The sequence below is a fragment of the Nesoenas mayeri genome, assembly GCF_963082525.1.
Source record: "Nesoenas mayeri genome assembly, chromosome: 10".
NCBI classification, from domain to species: domain Eukaryota; kingdom Metazoa; phylum Chordata; class Aves; order Columbiformes; family Columbidae; genus Nesoenas; species Nesoenas mayeri.
This window is the reverse complement of record NC_137560.1, coordinates 10,664,361-10,684,154: the sequence shown is the minus strand read 5'-3', so window position 1 is coordinate 10,684,154 and position 19,794 is coordinate 10,664,361. Positions and strand designations below refer to the sequence as shown.

At 35.8% G+C, this 19,794-nt stretch overlaps 1 protein-coding gene across 1 annotated transcript in view; it reads right to left on the bottom strand.

The window, feature by feature from the left end:
- The window catches only part of CACNA2D3 (calcium voltage-gated channel auxiliary subunit alpha2delta 3), a gene marked incomplete at its 5' end in the record, with an annotated part of 422,930 nt that overhangs the window by 112,230 nt on the left and 290,906 nt on the right, over window positions 1–19,794 (bottom strand). The window contains one exon of the mRNA XM_080350552.1: window positions 7,609–7,626. Within this exon, the coding sequence (XP_080206678.1) occupies window positions 7,609–7,626 (18 nt within the window). The remainder of the gene's footprint in view (window positions 1–7,608; window positions 7,627–19,794) is intronic.

Here is a 19,794-nt window from a genome sequence, read left to right as displayed (position 1 = left end):
CTAACTCCTAGATATGCTGGGGAATAGCAGAGTTCATGGGAAACAAAGAGTAAGGTTTGACAAAAATAAATTCACACAATATTGTTTGTTAAGTATATGGTTTCTGCATGGTGATTGGCAGACCAATTACGTTCACAAATAAGAAATCATTTGGACCAAACTTCACCCAAATGTTGGAATCTCATCTAAATATACATACAGAGCCACTAATAACTTTCAATTCTTCCAACATTCTGGTTTGAATTCTTGTTCTATTCTCTAAGAAAAACCTCTATTTCTTTTCTTCCCCTATATATTTCTCTTCCACTATACTGTAGGGAGGAGGGGTTCTCAACGCTTAATAATGCCTCTACACATCAGTCTAAGAATTAACAAATCAAGCTCTTTTCTATTTCTTCACCCTTTATATCCCTGATGGGTGTCTAAACATATTCTTTACCTGGGGCACCATATTAGTTGACACCCAGAGGCTCCGACTGACATTAAAGCCCTGTCTCTTAACCTATTTAGCACCATATCAATTACTGTGTTTTTATTTCCTTCAAATGATTACATTACATCAAGAAAAACTCAAGGAAACAAAAGCTGCTTCATCCCCAACCCTCCAGGAATATAAAAATTCCACTGGCAAGCTCCAAGACTTGAGGCTAACAACAGATGTGAACTAAGGAGGAAGTATGTGCTTTGAAGTGCCTTTTGAAATTTTTTTTACACAGTATTTTTAGCTATAAAATTAAGCAATATAAGAAGCAGCATTCAAATGCATCTAAACACTTCCCAGATTAGTACAACATCCTGCAGGGCATAAGATGGAACCAAATCAAAATTGGTAGAATCATACAAAAATAGTGTCAAATCATGTTTTTGTTGGATATGGCTGCCATTTCCTAGGGAAGAAAATTTTAAAGATGCTTCAAGAAATTTAGTTTCCATATCCCACTCACCTTTGCCAGGATTTGGGCATCTAATTTCACTAGGCCTCTGAGAATTCTAGACAGTTCTTAATTGTTGTTGCCTTTTTAGGAATATTGGCAAAACATAACCATAAAGTAATCACTCAAGAATGATTTAACTGTTTTATGGCAGTGATAGTATCTGTGAACTTAGAATTTTGCTCTGCTTAAAAATATTTGCATAGACAAGCTTGTCAAGGTACTTTGCAATTTTCAAAGAAAGTAGTTCCTGGTTTCAGAAGTGGATGCAAAGTCCAGTTTATTCAAAGTCTTGGGTTTGGATTACTGGAAACAGAAGGAGGCTAACACAAATAAAATATAAGAATTCAAGAGCAATGCTCAAGGCATTGTCAGATGCTTCAGTCAGCAAATTAATATTAGCCAAATGAAAATGAAATGAGAAAATAAATGTAAGGATCTAAAAATTTAGGACAGAAAAATAAAAATGGAAAAACATGCAATAAATTACTCATGGCTTTTAAAAGGTATTACAGATATCAAAATCACTTTCTTAGAGAGCAATTTCTTTAAAAAGGCAAATGGGGTCAGGCCCATATTTTTTATTTATATTTATAGAACAAATACTTATTTACATATATTTTCCTATATTTACATATACTTCCTATATTTAGATGTATATTTCTAATAGCACTAATGATCTTAAATGTCTGACATTAGCAAGCCTCCACTCCTGCAGAGTAAGTCATCTTCATGCTAAACAATATAGAACTCTGATTATATGCAGTAATGCACTAAATGCCTGACCCTTCAGATTTTCCTTACTCTGTTAGATACTTATTCCCCATAGTATAGCAAGAAGTTCCTGCTTTTTCCAAAAGCCAAATAAGCTTGTCTATGTGAGCCTTATGCATTTCAAAACAAAACCCTGAGTTTACCTTATTGCACAAATTCTGTAAAGACATTTTATTCAAGAAACTGTTTATCCATCCTAACGGAATGTTTTGTTTTGCATGCATGGAATGTAATATGGGGAAATAGGCTGCCCCATAAAACACAGTGGTGTCTGGTTAGGGGAGTGGGGAGGAGGGAAGAAAAAAAATAAATTAAATAATAACAACAAAAAAAATTACTTAAAGTTTAGTTCAGTTTGTTCTGCTCCAATGCAATTAACTTGTTCTCCAACTGATTCATTTTGATTAAGGACTGCAGCTGATGAGTGCTGTAATCAGCATCCCCCTTAATGAATCAGGAAGATACTTTCATGACATGAAACACAGACTATCTATGCCAGTTCACATATGAAGCCATCTTCCTTCATCAACAGTCTGTGCTTCCTCTCTAAATTCAGTTCCCTCAAACCTCGGTAGCCTTCACCATTCTACTAGTCAGACTAATTTATTGACCAGTATTGGTCTGCCTGTTTCCTCAGGCAGGACAAGACCAGTGAATGTGTCTGGAAGTTCCCAACGATATATGGGATGTGAGTGGCTTCTGCTGTCTACACCAGTGGTTTGATCTCAAATGAATTCTCCACAGTAATGTGAAAGCAGCATGAAAGCTCATTACAGCCCCTCTTGTGGCAAAGGCACACTGTGGACTGGAACTCCTGAGCACAGGCAGACCATGGATACACAGGCAGGGTTCTTTTGCAATAAGGTATTTCTTCATAATCAAGTTTCTTCTCTGAAAACAAACAACTAAAAAGAAGGACTCCTTGCTATGTTGACTGAGCATCTCTTTTTCAGTACTGCCAGTGTACAATTAAGTTTTCATATTGCAGCAGTTGTTGCTCCACCAACCATTTAAGAAATTCTTCAAGTTTCTACCTTTATGCTGAGCTGTTAATTTTTGCTTTAGTTCTACTTGCTGTACAGGGTCACCACCCCTCAACACAATTCCAAATAAATCTCAAGAAACAAGCATCCACTTATTCCTCACACGAAGCATAAGAACCAAAGAGAGTTTAGCTTCGCATCTAGCACTAACATCTGTTTCCCAGGACAAAGATTAAGGCAGGCTCCAGAATTACTCCAGAAACACATAAACAGGAAAGAATATCACTACAGAATAACTGTAGTGCATTTCCACAGAACGGGATACCTGTTGCAGCAAACAGTAAAGTCAGATTCATCTCCCGCTAATTCCAATTCATGGAAACTATCAAATAACCACAACAACGACCAGATTTGCTCATAGACTAATCTCAAGCCTAATAATATTCCTTTGAAGTCTGATCTATCTGGACCTACAGTGTTCCTGGCTGATTTTTCACCATACTGCAACAGGAGCTTTGATTTCCACAATATTTAAATAAACTACCAACAGGTTGAACAGCAGAAAAGGTCCATAGGCCATTTTAACTAGCGGATAGAGCTTAAAATCGGAGCAAGCATTCCGAATCAAAAAATGAAGCAAGGTTTGAAGGTGTGATGGGGCTGAACAGTGGCACTCGAGCAACTGTTTGAGGTGGGCTATGCTGACACAGGAACCTTTGGTCTGTAGAAATGGAATATAATACAACTTAAGGGACTTGAGTGAGGAAATAAGTCAAAATGAAGGTCTGCTGGCATAGCTGATAGAGCCTTGTGAAGAAGCAATTTGAATAGTAGAGGACAAACATTACTATATTCAGAGAGACTGGAAGTGGGGTGAAACTGTAGGGCATGGGAAAACCACGAGCACTCTGACAAAGCACCAGTGTGGAGAGTGGTTGCCAGAAATGCTGCTGCTGAAACCTTATGCACAGCAGACAGCAGTTCTGTAGGGATGTATCTGAAGAATGAGGTTCATTCTGAAGCTTTTGATTTTTCCATCACTACTGTGTTACAACCCTGCCACCTTCTGAACACATCCCCTTTCTTCCTTTCCCCAAACCACACAGGCTTCCTCCATGAGGTGCTGTCTTCCGTGACTACTGTGCTTTTTACGTGCTGAGTAAAGTCACAGTGCAGGCTGGGAGCATCAGAGAACTGGAATTTGAGCATTTAATTATGTTTTATATAAACTACAAAAATAAGGAATAGCTATTATTTTGGCTCAGATACAAATTATGGCCTGGGACAATATAGGAACCTCTGTGAGTGTATTAAGTTAAAGAGATATTTCTGTGTTTAGCACATAGAAATTAAAAAAAACCCAACCCTTACATTGTAAAAAGGTTCCTTAGAGTGTGCAAAATGCTGACTCAAAAATGTTATTAAAAGTCAGCTTGCTTGTTAAGGACTGTGAGACAGAAATTTGGAAACTACATTTAAGATTGTGATTACGTGTAAGTGAAAATTTTAATGTACTTTTCTGAATGGATCACTCAACTTAATTCCAAAGGAACCAGTGTCAACATGTTTACTTCATTATTACCTTGTCCTTCATTAGATTCAATTTAACTCCTATAATTTTATAAAATGCTAAAATCTCTAGTCATGCACTTCAATGAAACAGTTGCTTTGCAAATTTTCTGTCTTCTATTCCCAGTGACAGTTAATTCAACACTTCAAAGTATAAGAAGGTAAATGATGCAGGGAATGACAAATGATGCTCCCAAATGGCTGAAAGATGATAGCATCAAGATAAAAGGAGGGCAAAGTACTACTTACAGAAATTAAGGGATAACACAGAAAGAGAGAAGAAAGATGTCAGGAACTTTTGGGCAAAAAAATATAATCAAACATTTCTGTGTGGAGGAGAAATATGATTCCATCCAAGAGAAAACAATGGAAAAAAAATCCTAAATGTTCCTAAACACAGCTATCTGTTTCTGGTTTGTGTGCCTAATTTATTCACTTCTACCTCTTCACACAAGCTAAGTAGAACAAAACATCGCAGCAGGAGTAGGACAACAGATTTTGAATCCTGCTGTGTTTACTCAAGAAAGCAAGTAAAGTTTTCCTACTAGGAAACAAAACACCTTTTTGAGCTATTAAGGAAGAATAGTTTTGCTCATAGATGAATACAAAAGCTGCCTCTCAAAAGTGTTTCAAAAATAAAGGTCATTTTGGAAGCCAAACTGAAAAAGACTGCAAATTGGTAAATTTGAGTTATTAGCTAGTTTTATTACTATTTTAACAGCCCCGTGGGATGGTTACCTAAAAGTGTGCAGAAAAGCAACTTAGATGACATACAAAATTCACATTAATTTATTTCATTTGTCTGGATAGTGGGTCTTTCTTTTACATACATTAGCTCTTCCTAGATGTATTTTCTTCTGAGAGCTACACAACCATATTAAATTGGCATCTCTACCACCTGAAATATTTGTTTGTTGTTTCTCTGTGTGTTTGTTTGTTGTTGTTGTTGTTGTTAGTGGGGTGGGGGGTGGTATTTTCTATTTTAAGTATAGGATATATCACAAAGATCTTTTCCAGACAAATGTGATGTTGCAACAAAAATCCATCTTACACTCCTCATACTTCATTTCACCTGCATTCCAGTTCTGAATTTGTGACAATTTGATTTACAGCAGATAGCATAATAGTAACAGGTTTTAATTGTTATTTAACTGCTATAGACAGTTGAGAACCTACAAGTCTTCAAAATTAATAGCTAATCACCATAGAACATTGATTAAATGCTGAGAAGACTGTAGCTAAAGTGTTTCACATACAAGACATAACACATTTCATCAAGATGACCAAGTATTTATAATGGCTATAAAATACTAAAGGTAAACTTGGAATGCCACATTTTTCTTTTAGATCACTCAAAGATTAAAGTGAACATGTTTAGAGAGACATGACTGAAATGTTTATAGAGAAAAAAATTGCAAGATGATACATAGATTCCAACAAAAATACAGTACAAGTTCAGACACCATCTGGCAAAACATGTACACTAGTGACTAAATAATTCATGACGACATGCATTAGCCCTGTGCTGCTTCCCTTCACCTGCAGATCTTGCAGATCACAAGAGATTCTCTTGTTTTGTTCATAAGCTATCAGGCCACACTTATGAAAACCCTTCTTTCTTACCTGAAGCTACCAAAAGCCCTTGTGGATTACTTGTCTCTGTCCTCACTCCCCATCTCATTCCTTCCTTTCCACCCCTTTCCTTTCTCTGCATGAAAGTGGTATACTGTCAACTAGATATTATGCATATATACACAAAATATGTGGCTTTAGTTCTGAATTAGTTTGCTCTAGGGGTAAACACAGTGAAAACTGGCATTTTTGACCTCCCATGAAAACTGTGTGCTTTTTCACTAACCTTGAACTTGAGTAATTTGAACCAGAACATTATTTAATAGCTCCAAATTGTGGACATCAGAATGTATAATAGAGCACCACATTATTCAATCTGGTAAAGAGCCTGACTGGTTAGATCTTTCTGCACCAGCACTCTGTCTCCTTTCTGCAAACTGCTAAGAGAAGCATGTTGCATAAACTTTTAGACAAGTATGTAAACAGGAAAAAGCCGTATTTAGCCAGTCTAGACAATCTTTTAGTCCTTCTACTTTTCCACAAAGATATAAATGAAAGATTTCTTTAAACCTTCTATTTCCAGAAGAAAAAACAACAACAACAGCACATAAAAACACACCACTAGTTTTTTTTACCACGTCACATTTGATTTGGTAGGCTCTGCAACTATTAAAACACAAGGGCAACCTATGGACATACAAACAAACAGCATATTACCTGTGGATTTGAAAGAGAAATTTTCTGAGCTGCACAAGCAAGGACATTTCAAATATACATAACATCATAAAGCTAAAAGTTCCCATGCTCATATTTCTTGCTTTTTAAATTTAAAAGTTGATGAGCTACATTGATTAACCATTTTAAAGTTTTGAGTTCTGTGGATGCCCTGACCATTCTGCAACAGATATTAATTGAAGATCACTTAACCTACAGCTTTCATTAAAAACTGAACTACTATCATCATCCAAGACTGTTAACAACAGTGACATTTAACTGATTAATTGGTATGACATTTCTTACGAAATGTCCTTTACCTAGGTCAATCAGCATGACTTGGATGAGTATTGCTATTTCCCATTATATTCCATTCATTTTTTAATTTTAATATTTTTCATTGTAAACCACAAAATATAGCAGCTAGATTTTCTGTTTTCTGGAAGCTTTAATTATATTTGTGAATTATACAAGGAGGATGCAACAGGCATCGAGCAATTCTTTGAGTTTGCCACAATCACTGTGCTACTATGATGTGCAGTGGTGACCGATAGCATATCATAGTGATGCAGAAGTTCAAAGATAAGAGCATATAATACAAAAACTGTATGCAACCTATTAGAGAAGTCAAACATTGGACATATTCAAAGGTGTGTTGACAGAGACAGTGGGGAGCAGTGAAAGGCTACCAGCCATACCATAGGGTCTGCAGTCTCTGCAATAAAGACAAAATAATCCAGAGATGTTCCATATGGAGTAATGGGGTGATTTTTTTTACTGTTCCTATTATTTCAAATTGTTGATAAAATAGCCTCCCTGTTGTTTTAAAGTTGAAGGCTACTATATGTCTATCATGTTAAAATAGCTCATATGTTTGAAGAGCTGCTCTCAGCAAGTACCTTAGCTGGCTTTGATGTCAGCAACCCTTCTTGCTGCACAACTCCAGAGCCCCCATTACAGTGAACTGTTTCACTGATCACAATTGTACCGCACTCACAACACCATGGAAATATGGAGGACTGGCGATTACTTTGAATGACTAAGATTTTATTAAAATATTTTACCTTTTGAGCCTGAGGGAGCTGGAAAACAACAAAACAGAACAAGCAATCATTATACATTAAATTAATTTGAACAGCTACTTCAGCTGTTGTATTCGTAAAATCACAAACATAATATAAAACAAAGTATAAAGGAAAGAAACTAGAGAAACTAGGTTTACATTGCCAATTGATTCAACTTATTGAGGGCTTATTATCTTAGTTTATTATTTGCAAGCTTCTCTACTAGATATTACAAAAGCACCATGCAATTTTTTACTGAGATACTCAGAAAGGGACTATTTTTTCATCAGATATAGTATCACACTTGAACTGTGAAGTATAATAGCTCTATCTTCCTGTACAACACAAATATAATTCAACATAAATATAGTTTTAGTTCTAAAACCAGGCATTCTTGATTTGTAAACATCTAAACCTACACTTATTATGAATGAAATTGACATTAAGAGAGCTTTAGCATATTAAATAGAAGGTTTTATTCTCTGTGGCACAGGAAAGAATACCAAAATGATAATAGAAAGTTACTGACTGCTTATGCAAACATATTATCATATATACATAATATACAATAATGTATGCATAGAACAATAGATTTCCACACTGCGAACACAAGTATGATTACATGTACATATATGCAAGTGAAAGTAACTTTTTATGCATATATGCATATTTATATCACACAGATGTTCTCAGACAAGATTAGCCATACCTGGTTGCATGCACGGTATTTACTGTAAGTAACAACTCACATAAAAAGGCATGAAGAGCAGGCAGTATGCTCCATTACATATAAAATACCTTATTTATCAAGAGTTGAAAAATGGGTTCTGCTTTCACTTTAGGAAAAAGAAAACCCATTGTAGGTAACGGAGCGGAACTCAGAAAAATAACCTATTATAGCCACAGTACAGTTTTCCTTTTTTTCTGATTTCTTCTCCTCCTACTTTCATACCTGTAGAGAAATTCACCATACACAGCTATTTAGCCTTGTGCTACATCTACCTTCTCAGAAAATTTCTTTTTCCAACACAAATTGCTTCTTTAGTCATCAGGTGAACAGGGAAACAGGCAGGTGAATCAATACCAAATGCAAAAAGACCTTCAACATTTCCAGTGAGCTTCTGACTGACCTTTTGTCATTGCTCTGAATTAAAGTAGACAGAAAAAGCAACTCCCATAGAGTACACTGCTAGAAGTTAATGTCCACATTAGAATCTGTCATAAGAGAGAATTCTCACATTATCTCTAATTCACAAGTACTGAAAGCAATAAGCCACAATTTCTCTATTTTCACAATACAAAACGTAACAAAATCCAGGACAGGAAGAACTGCTGCAAGTAAAATACTTTCATCCTAAAACCTGAATAATCCAATAGCAACAGACGAGCCACGATGAATTAAAGTATGACATACATGTGTCTCCTGGACAAGATGTCCAGCATACAGCTGGATAAACACACACTGCAGTGGGTGAGCAATTGGCTGATGGGCCAGGCTCAAAGGGTTCTAGTAAATGGGGTTATGTCAGGCTGGCAACCAGTCACTAGTGGGTTCTGCAGGGTTCTTCAATATCTTTATAAATGACTTAGATTCTGGACTTGAAGGATTACTTAGTAAGTTTGCTGATGACACAAAATTGGGAGGAGTTGTCAACACTCTCAAGGACAGAGAGGCCCTGCAGAGGGATCTGGACAAATTGGAGAACTGAGGGACCAACCGCATGAAGTTCAACAACAGGAAACTGCCAGATTTTGCACCTGGGACATGGCAGCCATGGCTGTACACACAGACTGGGGGATGAGAAGCTGGAATCAGCTCTGCAGAGAGGGATCTGGGGATTCTGGTCGATGGCAAGTTGAACATGAGCTAACAGTCCAACCGTGCCCTGGGTGCATCAAGCACAGAATTGCCAGCCGGGGGAGGGAGGTGATTGTCTCGCTCTGCTCTGCACTGGTGCGGCCTCACCTGGAGCACTGTGTGCAGGTCTGGGCACCACAGGATAAAAAAATATATTAAGCTACTGAAGAGTGTCCAGAAGAGGCTACGAAGCTGGTGAGGGATTTGGAGAGGAAGCCATATGAGGAGCAGCTAAAGTCACTTGGTTTGTTCATCCTGGAGGAGACTAAGGGGAGACCTCACGGCAGCTTCCTCACAAGGGGAGGAGGAGAAAGGGTAGGTGCCGAACTCTTCTCTTTGGTCATCAATGACAGAACTCGAGGGAATGGCAGGAAGATGTGCCAGGGGAGGTTTAGGTTGGACATTAGGAAAAGGTTCTTCCCCCAGAGGGTGCTGGAGCACTGGAACAGGCTCCCCAGGGAGGTGTCACAGCCCCAAGCCTGACAGTGTTCAAGAAGAGACTGGACAACGTCCTCAGACACATGGTGTGAACTGTGGGGTTGTCATATGCATCGAGTTGAACTCGATGATCCTTGTGAGTCACTTTCAACTCAGTACATTCTATGATTCTTCAGAAGCCTGTTTAAATAATTGATTATACAGAACCACATACAAGAGTTGCTGTAGAAATTGTAGATGCTTGATGAAGTGTAAATACACAAGCTAAATCCTGTATAACAGGCTAGAGCACTACTAAGAGCAGTTTAAAGCTTTTCTAAATGTTAATCTACTTAGTCTTGGACTTGGTTAACTACTTTGATTCTAATAACTGGAAGCTTTTTCTTCTTTTCATTCAAACAAAAGGAGAAACTTTCAATCTGAGTTTTCTAATTTCCTATTGTAGCACTGAAACTGGTTTTCTCTGTAACACTCAATTATTGTTGGGGTTTTTTTTAGTTGTTTATAATGCCAGCTTCTTGTTAAACTCCTGTAAAAATTACAAGCATCCTTTCATTGGTATCTCCAATAAAGACAGATGCAGGAAAGAATGATGTCCAAATTTCCACCTTTTAAATATATACTAAATAACTCTACAGTGTACCCAAGACCACTACACACAGGAAACTCATATGTTTTCATAATGATCTAATTGGTATGCCATATTCTACAAAACAGTACTTTTAAGTACAGTCAAGGCATCCAAGGCAACATACTAAGTATTAGGTACAGAAGTATTATTGGAGAAATACTTCCTTCCAGACAACATTCAAACTAAACCAGAAAGCTTATAGTCCACACAGAGACAGGTTCATGGAATGGGTGGTGGGAGGTAGGAAAGAACACTGAAAACCAGAACAAACACAAAAACTGAAACCACAATTGCATGTTCACACACAATGTTCTATTGAGAATTCAGTTTAAGTTGAATCCTTATACAAATATTAGTACTCATTGATGTAATTTTTATTATTTGTTTTCAGATCCTGAGTTGCCTCGTATTTAAGCACATCCTTTCAGATAAATATGGTTTGGTCAAGCTTTACCATGTGAGAAATTAAAGTCAGATAGAATGCGGGAGGGGATTTCCTAGTAATAATTACCACACAAATGAGATGCTACACACTTTCATATAAGAAACTAGACCTATTGCTTTTACTGACCTTATTTTTAAGAGCACATTTAGTTTAGTTTTGAGTTTACAAATCAGATTTCCATATTATCTGTTGCTCAGTTTGGTTTGTCAATCCCATTTATAGCCTTTTATAAAATCAAGAATATTTCCTTGCTCTGAAATATTCACAGTGAAAGCCTTGATAAGGAATAATAGTGTCAGCAGATGAGATTTACATTCCATTATGCTTTTTCCTGGGCTGGCATTCTTGTCAATTTTCTTCTGCACTTCATAATGCAGGTTCACAGCCTTTTCCATTAAAAAAAAAAACCAAACCAACACAAACACAAAACAAAACAAAAACAAATCAAAAATCCAACAACAAACAAACAAAAAAAAACCCCACACCCTGCCTTTGTTACAGCCAGACAAACCTTTATGTTGTTGCTGACTTGAAACTTGGCTATTACAAGATCCTATATGTCAGTGATTCCGTTTAATAATTGCCTCGATTTCATTTGAAATAAACCATGGAGATTTGTCTGACATTACACCTTCTGGGAGGCCATAGGAAACAAACAATTTTCCTGACAATAACAGTAATAGTCCTCAGGTCTGACCCTTTATTACACAGTCTAAGAACTGCCTGTCTCTGTGTAAAACCCAGCGGGTACCTCTGATTCCTGTGGTTTGCTTTATACACTGCCAAGAGGCAGCTCTGCAGTAAACTATGTGATCTTTCCCTGACCCTCAAAAAGCACTGCAGATCTTTCTATTCTACTTGCATCTATGGGAAACTATGCTACATTGGTGTCTTTATTCAGCTCCAACCATTCCAAGGTACCTCCTATTCCTACCTGTTTCCCTCAGTGTTTCTCCCTCTGGTGACTGTCTTTAAAGAAGATACATCATAGTGCACTGCAAGGACACAGTAAAGACAAGGGAGGGGAATTTGTGTTCCAACTCTTTCATTTTAATCTATCTCAGAAAACCCAAATTTTCTTTACCAAACAAATTTTCCTATTTAATTTTTATTGTAAAAAAAATGCCCTAAAGTCCTCTGAGGTTCACAGTGCGCTTGATTCCAGTAAGGCATGTTGAGATTCCCACCTATAAATTCAGGTCAACCTGGGGTCTTGTCACACAGTGTAACACAAAATAAATAACTGTAGGAGGTTTTTCAGCACTGTTGTTGCACACAGGGTTTTGCTTTCCACATTTGCAAATAATCTAGTGTTGTTTTGAGCCCTTTATGGAAATGTGTTTGGTATTATCAGAAAAAGAAAACTCATAGACACCACTAACATGGTAAGGCAAACCAAGATAGGCAAAGGAGCCTAATGTCAAGGACGTTGCAGCATTTCTTGGATCAGAAAACTGCAATGCCAACATGAGCAAAAGAAACAAAACCATAGATAGATGTGAAATACTGTCTTTAGAGGCAGGAGGCACACGTTACAGGACCAGTAGTTCTGCTAAGTACTCCATGCCAAATCTCATAAAAGTCTCCTTTCATGCTTAACAAAAGAAGTTCATAAAGACTGATTTTGTAAATGACTTCATGACAATGTCAAAACAAAAAGGCCATGCACTTCTAAAATATTTTATAGCCTTTTGAACAATTTATTCAAAATATTATGTAGCTGTATGTCCTAGATTTCCAAGGAACCATGTACAGAAGTCTTGAAGGAAAACACATTACAATTATAAAGTTATTGTTCTGTTGGATCAGAATTCAACCTTATGTTTCTTTGAAGAATAGAAAAAAAACCCAAGCAAACTTCTCCTGCAAGACTCATTGACTCACAGTTTCTTGTTATACCAGAAAACTATGAGTTCTATTATTAGAGAAACAGAAATTACTATGAAATTAATTTTACATTTTTCTAATTATGATTGCATGAAATTATCTTTGTCAAAAAGTTATACTATTGCAATGTATTTCTGTTAAAGAATTAGAAAATAAATGTCTCTTCTTTTACATTAATTGACCTCATTTCTACAGTCTCATTCTCCTCCCAACCATTTCAATGTCACCAGTCTCAGAAAAAGGCTATCAGCCCTATTGACTTGATTGTTCCATAATCAGATACAACACAAATCAATAGAAATTAAGTACAAACATGCCAGTAAATAATCAATGAGTAGGAATTCAGTTTTGATAGTACAGCCCTTTCTTTAGTTTCTGGACTGCACCAAATTTAACAGCTCTGCATAGCAAAGTTTGTGGTGGTTTGAAATGTTCAGACTCATCCTGTACATGTTACACACTGACTCCAAATTTGGTATTGAATGTATTAGAACTTCTACTTTTTGGAAATAATCTTTCAGGAAAAATATGAAATACTGTGCCAAGCATGCAGGTCCTGTACTTCACAGCAAGGAAGAAGGTGTCACACCTGTCAGCGAAGCTCCTTAGAAAAGAGTGAAACAAAAATAATAGAACACTTAGCACCCACATGTGCCAGTTATGCTATAATATAGGTTGGTTGGTTATGGCATCATATAATATAATTAAATGTAGAGGTAGGTAATGGTTTATTTAGGTATATAAAGAAATGCAAAGCATTTCATACATTGCTAGGCAGGTTTCCACAGCTCTTCCCAAAAATGACAAAAACTTGGGAGAGAATAGAGAGAACATTCAAACTCTCATTTTGTAGCAGAAAATGTAAACTTTCTTATTTAAAATCTACTTACTCAGGTGCTGTAAGATACAGCATTTAAATATTACCATTTGGCAATTTTTCTTTCATAATCTGTGCACTTATTCTCCACTTCCTAGAATCATGTAAGTACTAAAAACATTGTAGATAATTATACGCACGCATGGAGGAAGAAATAAAATGTAGCCTCCTACTGGGTTGTTCCTGATGTTAAGCTTTCGACATAAATATTAAAAGAGTGACATTAACCTGTATCGTACTGAGCCAACAGCTGTTGCACTTGATTTTTCAAGGGATTCAACATCAAATCCTTCTTTGTTCATCTAATTGTTCTACTGTGCTACCACATATTTTGCAGTATCTACAGCACACAAAGTACACCAGTCAGAGGAAATGTAAACGTTGCTATGGAGAAGAGAGTTATGAAATGCAGATGAAAACTACAAGTCTAGATCTCACTTTAAAAATAATTTTATAAAGATAGCAGGAGGGAAAGAAGTTAGCTCTTGTGAAATATGCAAAAGAGAAAAGACAGGAGCTGCAAAGGTATCAGATTGGAATTAAGAACTAGAAAAGCACACTAAAAAAATTACATAAACATTACAAATGTCTTTGTGACAAAATGGCTTCACCCTTTGAAGATTTTACATGTTTTCTAAAATACATAACTGTTTATTTATGTAAATGACTGAATAATTTCTAACGTACTGTCTAGTAATCTTGGTTTTAAAATGAGAATCAACAACAACAACAAAATCTAAATATGATCAACTTTTTAAATGGTTAATTAAGTCATATCAGTCTGCATCTGCTCTACAAAGTTTGTGTTGAAGTTACTGGAAAATAAACCCATACTCATAGGAATATTCTTCCATTTTCACTGTAAAAGTGGTTCATTTACTTTGCATATGGGGTTTTCTTGGTTGTTTGTTTTGCACTACTCTTTGGTTTTGCTTTTATATAAGTAATAGGGTCATGATATGACTTTAACAAAGTATAAGAATTATCTGTGTCTTGACAGTGTCCCCTTTTCTTTTGCCAGTCGAAGATCAAGATGAATTTAAACTTACATTATACCACCAGATCACAGTTTAGTACAAAGGTGAGAACATGATCTGATCTACAATAAAGTATCTAATTTAAGTAAAATTTGGAATATACAGAAAAAATAGTATTTTAATATTTTTCTCTTAATTTTGTTCATTTATTTTAATGTATTTACTGTGAAGCTCCTTTTACTCTGCTTGCTTTTAGCATTAGTTGATTTGCTAAAGCACCACTAACAGTTCAGAAAGCTCACAATTTAAATTGCATACAGTTTTATTCAAAAGATCAAAAATTATCAGAATCTCTGGATACCAAAAAGGTGTAGATAAGTGGGTTAAGAACTGAGTAGGGATTCTCAAATGATAACAGTTCTTTACAACTTTTGTAAGATCAGAGTTTTTAAACTCCAATTTATAAGCAAATATATCTTGAATGTTTAAATAATAGCCCTTCCAAAAGCTTTTAGACATACAAAGAAAATAACCAGAGAAGCCAGAAGAAGGTGCAGAAATGAACGAAGGCAGAAACTGAGAATAAGCTTCTGATCATGCCCATAAAGTTTGGTAAAAATAAACCCTCACACCACCCTCCAGCTAATCGTGTACTATTCAACCTTAAGAGCACTGAAGAGGTTTCACATTGTAAAAGTAATCATACAATGTCCATTTTGTCTACACACACAAGGTAATTTGAAACGTTACACCTATATTCTAGACAACAAGCATTCTTTTCAGCCTTACGCTCTTACAATATCTAAAGGAAAAGAAATTTCTAAAACTGACATCATTGCACATAATATGACAAGATTCTGGTTCTCATCCATTTAAAACAGCATCAAAATATATGGTTATGCTCTTTCTCCTTATATACCCTTCATACTCTTTAGTATTTATTAGCCTTTATACCACCTCTAGAAGAACAGGCAGTATCATTTTAATTATTACTGATGCTAATTATTTCTAAATGAGACATTTAGAAAGATTGTTAAGAAGGTGATTCATAATGGCATTAGAACCCTTCTCAGAGAAATAGCTCCAGTAAGAGAAAAAAACTATGATAAAACAAGAAAAAACAAACAAACAAACAAACTTGTATTTCAAAGAAAAGAAAAAACAAAAAACAAAGACCAAACACGACAACAAACCAAACCAACCAAAAAAACCCCAAACAACAGAAAGCAGGGTCTTTGTACTGTAAAGACTTGTTCTGAATCAACAGGGAGAAGGAAAGGAGAAAGAGAAAAAAGAATCAACCTCAGAAGATTAGGTGCATATATACATACTAATTCATTTATTCATCTATTCTCACATAAACTCCCTTTCACATTTGGAAAAAGGGTAAATTCTTTGACAGTCCTAGAAATGAAAAAACATTTATTGAATCATAAATCCTTGTAGGAGCTGGACACACATCCTCTTTCTCCCACCATAAACCACACTGGCCTCAAAGGAAAACCAAACAAGAGCCTTACCCAGTACCCATTAGAGTCAATGAGAGTCTTGCAATTAGTTCAATGGGTTTTTGATCTTGCTCTACATACCAATGTAAGACCAACATTTAAAGATAACCACTTTCTGAGGAAGAGTTGAAGTGTATTTGACTTAATGAATATGTAAAACAATCTAGAATTTCTTCTAAAACTTAGATTTATTAATTGTGATTATTAGAATGTTACTCTGATTGTATTAAATGGGATCACACTTCTAGAACAGACATACTTTTCTACAGTCTATTTTGTAATCATCCATCACAGTCTAAAAAGGGAATGGCTCTAAGAACATGTGTATCTGGATTACCCAAATCACTCTTTTCTCCATCTTTTTTCACAGGGTACCATTTCCTCTGCATTTCCAGAGTGCTGCCTTGCCAGAAGAAGTGAAGGGTGTCACAAGACTCTGCTTCCATTCCCTTACTCTCTGTCCCTCTCCTTTACTCTCACAATCAAACCAAGAATTTTAGGGGTACAACTTAAAAATATGAGAATCCTTTCTCCCTTGCTGCTGTGAGTATTCACAACCTAACAGGAGTGAAGGAATCCACCATGTTGAAAGGTTTTTAGGACCTAGCTTTCAAAATTTATATTAAGCACAATTCGTACCAGACATCCAGTTTAACCTTGTGGAATGTACATTTAATAATGAAGAAGGATCTTTTGCTGACATTTACTCTGTTACATGTAAACAGCATAATTTCAAGTGTAGTACACTTGGGACTCTGACCACAAAACATGCAATGGAGAAAACTATTGCAAATTACATAATGTCTAGCAGTTTCTTGTAGAAGTAAACATTTTCTTATGTGCAGGGGACACTACTTAGAGGTATGAAGGTGAAACTGACCTACTAAAAGGTTTCTACATCATTCTGTGTCAAGGACACAGGATTAATAATAAAAATATTTTTAATTCTGTATAAAACCTGCCATGACATCAATGGATGACAGAACATATTTAAAATATTTAATTCAATATTATTTTGCTTTCCATTATCTTTATTTAAGCTTCTTTTTGTTGCAGTTGTTAATTTTTTTTACTTTATGATGAAAATGACAAACTTCTAATGGAAAAACAAAAGCTTTGGCTAATACTAAAACAAAGCAAGGTACTTGCAAAACTACTGTGGAATGTTTAACACATCAACACAGGGCAAAAAATAGGGAAAGTGTGGATTGACTTCAAATGACTGAAGTTCTGCATGCAAGAACAAGACCAGAAGAATCAGGCATAGAGAAAAAATCAGCACTGAGAATCTCATTGGTAAGACTGCTACACACAATAAAAGTAATCTATCTGCTTTTGATAACAGAGAACTAAATTGATCTTGTAAGAACGTGAATCTGTGATGCAAAAGATTCTAGGAATGTCAAAGCAAACAAAAATTGAGCTGAGTTTGGGTGAGGGGAGGTTGTAATGAACTGGACAATTTTTCTTGCTTACTTGCCTAGAAATAAGGTCTTCCAAAAAAATTTTGAAATAAACTAGTTGATTCTAGAAACCTGATGCAAAGACTGGAACCAGTACAGGCCTCTAAGTTCTGGAACCAATTATCTTTTAGAATTAAAATATTGAATATTTTTATAGAGGAAACAATCTGCTTTGTTAGTTACCTAACAAACATATTCATAATAATAATTATATTTTATTATTTTATTTTCCCCCCAATTTATCACTTCTAAATGAGCAAAACTCTTGTACAAATTTGGTATTTAGCTAGCACTTGAAGGCAATGTCAGAAACCAATGGCCCAGAACTACTCTGAATGGAGCAGTATGCTGAAGGCTATAAGGAGATAGATACCATATGCTCATAAGATTATTTGAGCTGATACACAATAGGGCATGCATGTTAAAGGAAGAAAGAAGGCAAAATATGTTAGCACAATTTCATTTGCTGAGAATCAAGTGCACTAGAAAGCAGTAGGAAAGGCAGCTTACATACAGCTGCTAAAGGGTAGGCTTCAGTTTTTCAAAGGCAATCACCTTTTCTCTTGTTTATCAATTTGCCTCGGTAAGGGCAAAACAACGATGCATCCATCTTAAGGCACATCTGCAAAAGTTCAGATGAAACATAAAGAGAAAGAAGGAACAAGTTGTGTGCAAAAGTACTGCCTAAAAGCTACAGTCAGAAACCCAAGAATGATGCTCAGATAGATGTGTAAATTTACTGGTTTGCTTTGTAAGGGAAGGAGGAATACTCCCTAAGCCCGCAAACAAATCTCCATGAAAATCGTGTCCAGGCTTTGTATAAATATTTGAGAATCAAATGCCCAATTTGTATTTTGAAAACAAGTTAACAACGTGCTAAAATACTGTGCTCTAGTAGCAAGGTGACTTGACCATCATGTGCCTCCAAATTAGAAGCACATGTTTCAGGTTTGCAGGCATGAGTAAAGCAACTGATGTTATAAGCTACAGAGATGTACAAGATCAGAAGGCAGGTTTAAGTCTCTAATTGTTACAAACATTATTTTAAAAATCTATTATGAAACTAAGAATTTTTTTAAAAGAAGTTTTAAAAATGTTTCATCGTTTAATATTGTGAAATCTCCTAATCTAACAATACATTCTCTTTTCTATATTTTTGTATCAGTTTGGGGGTAGGTTGGTACCACAGATCTGGCCAGTGCCACCATTATAAATGATAAAAATAGCATAATCAATGCTGCTGCTTCTTCATTAGATGTGTTTTGAGGAACAGGTTCTGTCTTCATGCCCTTCTAATAAGTACATGGCTAATGTATCTCACAATTCTAGATTTACACCAACATTTTATAGCTACACTTTATCAATATAGCCACTCAGCATTTAATGGACTCTTCACACTGCAAGTTGAATTCATCAGGCTCTATAAAGATTCACTTGCTCTGCAGGAAGAGCTACATTTCTCTTGGGGGTTTGTTTGTTTGTTTTTTAAAAAGCTTTCTGTTGTCACTCTGAACAACTTGAAAGATCAGAGCTTCCTAAAAGCCAATTCGACCTGATGGCCAATACCTAAGACTGATTTGTTGGAGGATCACGAATTTGAGAGCATTTCTAGATGATCTAAGTTAATTTAATACAATGTTTGTAAAATCTAGTTCAAGGAATGGTTTTGGCCTAACGCTCTGTAAGTTGTATTGTTCCTTGGTATTAGTAAACTGTTTCTAATGTGTATTCTCTTGAAATATTTATGCGCCTCTAAATACTAATAAATACTACTGTAAAAAAAAAAAAAAAGTTCCGTGAAATAAATTCTTAAATGGAATGTCCCTGTAGTCTCCTTGTGTCCTTAGAGTCCTTAGAGATTTTAATGGTTTACCTAGAATTAGGCGATATAAACTAATATTTAGGGTGATTACATTTTCCTCACAAAAAATTCTAACATCACTGTAGGTGAAATGGCTTTTATGAATTCCAGAGAAAACGCAAATGTTCTAAGCTTTCTCTGGCTGATCCTTATGCTGCTGAAGATCATGCATGTACCAACTGGTTAGATTACCTTTCAACTAATCGTTATGGAAAATGCCTGTGTGGAAGGATCTGATCTG